Source organism: Penaeus chinensis, chromosome 37, assembly GCF_019202785.1.
Source record: "Penaeus chinensis breed Huanghai No. 1 chromosome 37, ASM1920278v2, whole genome shotgun sequence".
Lineage (NCBI taxonomy): Eukaryota > Metazoa > Arthropoda > Malacostraca > Decapoda > Penaeidae > Penaeus > Penaeus chinensis.
This window is the reverse complement of record NC_061855.1, coordinates 3705093-3712592: the sequence shown is the minus strand read 5'-3', so window position 1 is coordinate 3712592 and position 7500 is coordinate 3705093. Positions and strand designations below refer to the sequence as shown.

Genomic DNA, 7500 nt, shown 5'->3' with positions numbered 1-7500 from the left:
ATATATATATATATATATATATATATATATATATATATATATATATATATATATATATATATATATATATATATATATATATATATATATATATATATATATATATATATATATATATATATATATATATATATATATATATATATATATATATATATATATATATATATATATATATATATATATATATATATATATATATATATATATATATATATATATATATATATATATATATATATATATATATATATATATATATATATATATATATATATATATATATATATATATATATATATATATATATATATATATATATATATATATATATATATATATATATATATATATATATATATATATATATATATATATATATATATATATATATATATATATATATATATATATATATATATATATATATATATATATATATATATATATATATATATATATATATATATATATATATATATATATATATATATATATATATATATATATATATATATATATATATATATATATATATATATATATATATATATATATATATATATATATATATATATATATATATATATATATATATATATATATATATATATATATATATATATATATATATATATATATATATATATATATATATATATATATATATATATATATATATATATATATATATATATATATATATATATATATATATATATATATATATATATATATATATATATATATATATATATATATATATATATATATATATATATATATATATATATATATATATATATATATATATATATATATATATATATATATATATATATATATATATATATATATATATATATATATATATATATATATATATATATATATATATATATATATATATATATATATATATATATATATATATATATATATATATATATATATATATATATATATATATATATATATATATATATATATATATATATATATATATATATATATATATATATATATATATATATATATATATATATATATATATATATATATATATATATATATATATATATATATATATATATATATATATATATATATATATATATATATATATATATATATATATATATATATATATATATATATATATATATATATATATATATATATATATATATATATATATATATATATATATATATATATATATATATATATATATATATATATATATATATATATATATATATATATATATATATATATATATATATATATATATATATATATATATATATATATATATATATATATATATATATATATATATATATATATATATATATATATATATATATATATATATATATATATATATATATATATATATATATATATATATATATATATATATATATATATATATATATATATATATATATATATATATATATATATATATATATGAGGCGGAGAAGGCGTTCCCCCTGGCCCGTCGACCAGGCTTTGTTTTCGCCGCTGGCACCCCGGTTTTCACGCCTGCAAGTGAGCTCTCCTGTGCGGCCGACGCTCCTCCTGCAGGAGATGCGGGGGCCCGAGTCTCGAGGGGCTGCGGGGAGGAGGACGTGATTCTGCTGGGGAGGGCCGTGGAGGGACGGTTCCCTCGAGCAGATTTTGTTATTTTCGTTGATCCCTTTTGATCCCTTCCTCGCGAGGTCATAGGCGCCGTGCAACCTAACGTCTGGGGCAGGCTTGGGTCCGGCCGGGGCGGAAGGAAGGACTTTGTGGCTCTGAGGTGTGAGGAACCCGTGCAGTGACCAGAAGCTGTTTGGATTCCCAGTTTTAATTAGAAAAAAAACATACTTGGCTTGATGTATTTCTCAAGCCAAGGGACGTGCTCTGTGTTTGTAAATTGTGAAAGAGAAATGGCTTTCGTTAGGGGGGTGGAACTCAGGGAGGGATGAATCTAGGTCACCGTCTCGTCCGCCGGTTCTTGGGCCTAAGCTGTTGGGACTGAGGGCGCGCGGATCCCCAAGGTGGGCGGGGTTCTCTGGAGGGGCCCTTGTCTGCGTGGGAGAAGCCCTCGTCTCTTTCTTCTCTTATTCTAGTCTTGTCTTTCCGTGTTGTGGTGAAGCCATAGGCCTGATCAGCTGTTTGTTGTTGTTGTTATTTGTGTTGTTATTTTCTCGTGCTCTCCTCCTCGTGTTTGTAATTTTGCTGAATGGATGGTCAATGAGGGGGAAGGGCCTAAGATTTGTATTATTATTATACTTTTTTTTCTGGTTTACGAAGATGCAGTCGACTTTTGATGTGTATGCAGTCACCAGATTCAGGTTTCGCCCCTTAGTTATTACATTATTAGTTTGTATGTTTGTTTAGGGTTAGGGAATGTGTTGTGGTGGTGTTTGTGCTTGTATTGATGAGGTTGGGAATATCTCAGTTTTTATTTTTTTTATGACTACTAATGAAGTAGTCGTTCTCACTATTGTAAGAGAGTGATGTTTATAATGGTCTGAATTAGCATTATGAATTTGAATGCAGTGCCTTCAAGACTTTGACACATATTGAATTTTGCAAGTACCAAGAAACTGGAAAATCAAAAGCAAGCAAAAGACATTGGCTCCCATATTGATACAAAGAATGGCCATAACCTTTCTACCTCTGCCCGTATGCTTTCTGGCAAGATGAAGCTAGCTAATTGTCGTTAGATGTGGAATTATTTTATTCTGTATACTGGAGTTTTGTTGGTCTGTGCTGTACCACCAGAAGCCTAGAGGCTGTGGAACTTTGCCTGAACATTTCACCGTTATTGTGTTGGATTGAATACAGTCAGAATGGCTACAAGAGAACACCCCTTTTTTAAGGCTGACAGCTAGTTATTAGCATTGTTTCCAGCTGAGCAGATCCCATTTCTGAAAGGGTTTTTATAAACCAAAGTGTTCCATATGTGCAGCTTTTAGGGTGGTTTATCGAGCCAATAAGGATATGGAGTGAATGAAGCATGGAGAAACTTATTATATTGGTTTCTTTGTTTGACTGCTGTTAGTGAGTCTTATAAAGAAAAGAATCCTCATAAGGTTTACTCTAGAATACTTGGTTATACTAGTTTTTTTCATTCAGTATGACAAAATTTCTTCTCATAGTACCAAGAATGAGCAGTTTGCTTTCCTGTTATTTTTTATTTTAGTAAATAGGTCTATACATATGTTCTCTTGCTCTCCCTTGCCTTGGTGTTACAGAATTGTTTCACATTGGAGCGTAAAGGAGACACACACTGCCAGTCATAGTCATAGGCCCCACCCTTTGATTGATCAGGTGCTTGTGGGGGTGGGGGGGGAAACTTCTGTGCTGAATATGTGGCAGATATTGAGCAGCCATATCTATGAATGGGGAACTTGGCCTTAGGTGTTCATTGTTTGTGATAACAGAGCTGTATTTGTTCTTCATGTAAAAGGGTTTATGAAAAAGAAAAGTGAAATTTTGAGCTGTAAAATTTTAGTTCTTGGTATTCCATGTACCAGTAATAAGCATGTGACAGAAAAGTTTGGGAAATGTTAATGGTGATTTGGTCTGAACTTCTTGCTTCTCAGTTAGCTCTGCTTTCTAATGCATAAATATCTTCCAGCTTTGCAAGATTTACAATTCAGTCATGAACTTGCATTTGTGATGATATGGCAGAAAATGAGATACATTTGATTAACTGCAACTTAACAAAGAGTACAGAGAAAGTGCTTGGCTTGAGAACCTATTTCAGCATTCGGAAATATATATATATATATATATATATATATATATATATATATATATATATATATATATATATATATTTTGTGTGTGTGTGTGTGTGTGTGTTTTTGACAAATTTAAGTTGCTTTGTGGTTTAGTTATTTTGCTCTCACAATAGAAAGTTCTAGTAGATTTGACACACTTGAAGATGTTTTTAAAAGGATTGGAGTAACCAGCATTATCAGGTCTGACCTGCTTGCTTACTAGTTTACATTACAAAATATTGGATATTGTCTTGCAAAAATCCATGCACAATCAACCAATCAATCTGCATCTGCTCTAGATGGTGGGCGGGGCATCAGTGTTTGGTTGAATGGAGTTGGCTCTATATTAAATTGTACCATGTCACTGCAGTAAGCCAGTCCTTCCCATAGCTGTCCTGGAAGACCTCCCACCTCAAGCCAGAGCACTGGCTTTAAGACTTTGATGGGCAAGGAGATTTTGGTTCTTTATTTATGAGGCACATATCCTCCCATTAGATTATAGGAAAATTGAGTCCCTCTGGGTTTTTCAAATATTAACCTAGGCTTATTTTATCCTAGTTTTAGGATTGGTTCTGGATTTGCTTAATGTTTGGAAGGTGTATATGCTGTGGCTTTCCTAGTGATGTTATGTATATGTAGTGGCTATGTTCAAATCAATTTGCTCTGATTTCTGATTGAAGGCTTAAAGTTTAAAGTCCATGATAGTGGTTTAAAAAAATAGAAGAGAGATAATTATCAAATTATCTCTACAAATTTTATAAATTTGCCATGTTCTGTGACAACTTGGTCTTGCTAAAATTTTGTGGATTTTTTTACCTTTGCTGCAGCACCCTCTGATATGAGAGGTGGTTTCTGAATTCACCTATGATTCTAAAGGATTTTGTCAGCTCAGGGATTATCATTTGCGCCATCAGGCTTAGCGGTGATATTTGTGTTCTAGTAAAGGGTTTGGGTTTTTTCAATGGTGCAGATAATGGTGAATGAATGGTTGGGAATAAGGGGAAGGGGAATGGAATGTTATTTCTAAAAATGGGATTTTCTTTTTGGGTGAGGAAAATTTGCTTGATGTATGTTCATGTTTGTTGACAAGTTTCTTCTTGTTATAACATTATTGTTTGTATTATGCTGTTATTGCTCTTGATTCTGTGGGTTTAGTATTGTTTCATTACCTTTTGTATTCAATAATGTCATGATTTATATTTGTAGGGTGCCATCTACTTACTATTAAAGGGAAGAAAAGAAACTGAAGGAACAGTAAAGGAATTCAAAATATTGGATTTAGTTTTGGCAGTCATGAGTATTTTCCTTTCTCAGTGGCACGGATACCACGGGAGGAAGCCATAGTATTGTCTGCTATCTGTCAGTGGATGTGTTGAGCAACTTAGGTACTTCCTTTTTGTTTTCGGGCATTCGTGTTCATGGAGTTAGATCATGCCTTATCCACCTACAATTTCCCCAAGTGATTTGTGGTCTGTTCCATAGCTTGGTCACATCTGCAGGTCTGATTCAATCTAAGTAAGATAACTCTAGAAGTGAATGCTGAATAAATAAAAGGACCTACTCGGCAGCATGTTGCACCATGAAAGTAATTGCTGATAAACTTTTCAATTTGATCTTTAATGATTGTGTAGTAAAGCCTTGTATTTGGCAAATAATTGGTAATCAAAAGGCTTGCCAAATGCAAATAAACAAATGGAGAGAATCTTGCTTGTACCAGATGCAGCAGAGTTGCAGTAATTTCACTTTGAAGTAGTGATATCAACTAAAGGAGAGCCAATGTAGATATTTTGATTTTGATAAATTCTCTCTAAGTCTCCTTAAGTAAAGTATCTTAAAAGATAAACTGTCTCCAAGTATTCACAAGGACTGGGCTTTCACTACCCTTGGTACATGTGCCCCCCATGGGCATTATTTCATTCTTAAGGTTGGTGTTGATGCCAAATATAGGACATTGGATTTTAGTAGCTGGTTGGACCTGTTTATATTCAGAGTAATTGGTAAAATCATTAGTCCAAATTCATCAAGAAGCTTGAATAAGGCATTGCCAATCCGTTTACTACTCTCTGCCACTTGTTGGATTCACAGAGCATGACGGAAGATGCCCCATGGTTGAGGGTCACAAATTTATGGACTTCTAGTTTGTATGATGAACAGAGATCTATAGGGACATATAACCCAACACGTGAGTATGTAGAGGAATCACGTAATGCGCACTGTACAGAAGGGTTAGCAATTTAAGCGTGAATCCATATATGTGCAATGTGTTGTGGAGTGTGTTGGTGTTCCATATTTTTTTTTGTTGTTGTTAGAAAGAGAGATGGTTTGGATGGATGAAACTGCTTGGTATTTTCTTGGAAAGAGGGCAAGGGAAAGGGCAAACATCAACGTATTCTTTTGGTGAATTTTGTGAAGTAGACTGACACTTTTGTTACATATCATTATGTCTTGTTTTATATCCTGATCATATGTAAATCTTGTTTTCCCTCTTGTTTTGCAGAATCCATGGCGGCCATTAGGAAAAAGCTAGTAATTGTAGGTGATGGTGCCTGTGGTAAAACATGTCTCCTCATAGTATTCTCCAAAGACCAGTTCCCTGAGGTCTACGTGCCCACAGTATTTGAGAATTATGTAGCAGATATTGAAGTTGATGGAAAACAGGTAAGTTTGATTTTCTTTAGACATTAAGGAATGTAATGTTAGCAGTCTTGACCCTCTTAAGCATGTGGCAAGGTTATACAATTCAGTTTCCAGGATCACAGCTTCGATTTTATTTTGAGTTTATGCACTCCCAGAAAAGATGTTCTGTCAGAAGAGGTGGTGAGGGGATATATATATCTATATAATTATTTTATACATTGGTCCCCTGTTATTTGAAAAAAAAAGTATTTTTAAGTGTGAACAAGGAAATTTACTTATGATTATTTTTTTTTTTATGAGAAAATATTTTAGAATTAGGTAATGGAAGCATAATATGAGCTATCCAATGTCAGTCAAATTTATGATGTAACCACTAGTTTTTGAGGAATTGCAAAGTTGAAGAGTATTTAGATTACATACTTCAGCATTCCATGTTTTATATTGATGTAAAACATGGCAGAGTGCACAATAGGCTTAAGGCTATGGGGAGGCTCACCCTCTAAAGCAGTGAAAATGTGATTAAAGAAGAAAGGGCGATGAAAAAATAATAAAGGAGACAAGAACTTTAATTAGAAATGTTAAAAATGTTGGAAATGTTGAGAGAAATAATTGGAACATTCCAATGTGTACCAACAGCTTAAAGGGAAACTAAAGGATTTAAATGAAAGGGAAAATAAATTAAATATTCATGTCTGTACATTATAACTAGATGATTTATTGTGTACACATGTTTGTTTGTAAAACTTAAAAACTTGTCGGGGGGGGGGGGGGGGGTACCATGGATATTAATACTGTTACGTTTATGATAGACATTTTAATTTAATTACTGTTATTGGCATTACTAAAATTAATATTACATCCAGAAAATATTTTTGAAAGTCAAGGAAAAGGGTTAATGTATGAGACAGGTAGTACTTGTAATTGGCTCATTGGTAACTTATTACCAATCATCTATATGTTAAAACAATTAATAAATTAAAGTCACATTGGGCATGGCATATACTAAAATGCCCTTCCCGGCAGCTTCAGGTTAAAGTAAAAAAGAGCTCTATTTTTCAATTTGCCTTCTGTTATTAACCCA

The 7500-nt window shown here is 30.7% G+C and overlaps 1 protein-coding gene across 6 annotated transcripts in view; it reads left to right on the top strand.

The window, feature by feature from the left end:
* The window catches only part of LOC125045750 (ras-like GTP-binding protein Rho1), a 68409-nt gene that overhangs the window by 54649 nt on the left and 6260 nt on the right, over positions 1-7500 (top strand). For 5 of the 6 annotated variants that reach the window (XM_047643187.1, XM_047643188.1, XM_047643190.1 and 2 more), the window contains exon 2: positions 6280-6440. In XM_047643187.1, coding sequence (XP_047499143.1) covers positions 6280-6440 — 161 coding nt within the window. Of the gene's footprint in view, positions 1-5855; positions 5965-6279; positions 6441-7500 lie in introns of those variants that run through there. The other variant, XM_047643186.1, reaches the window with a different exon arrangement.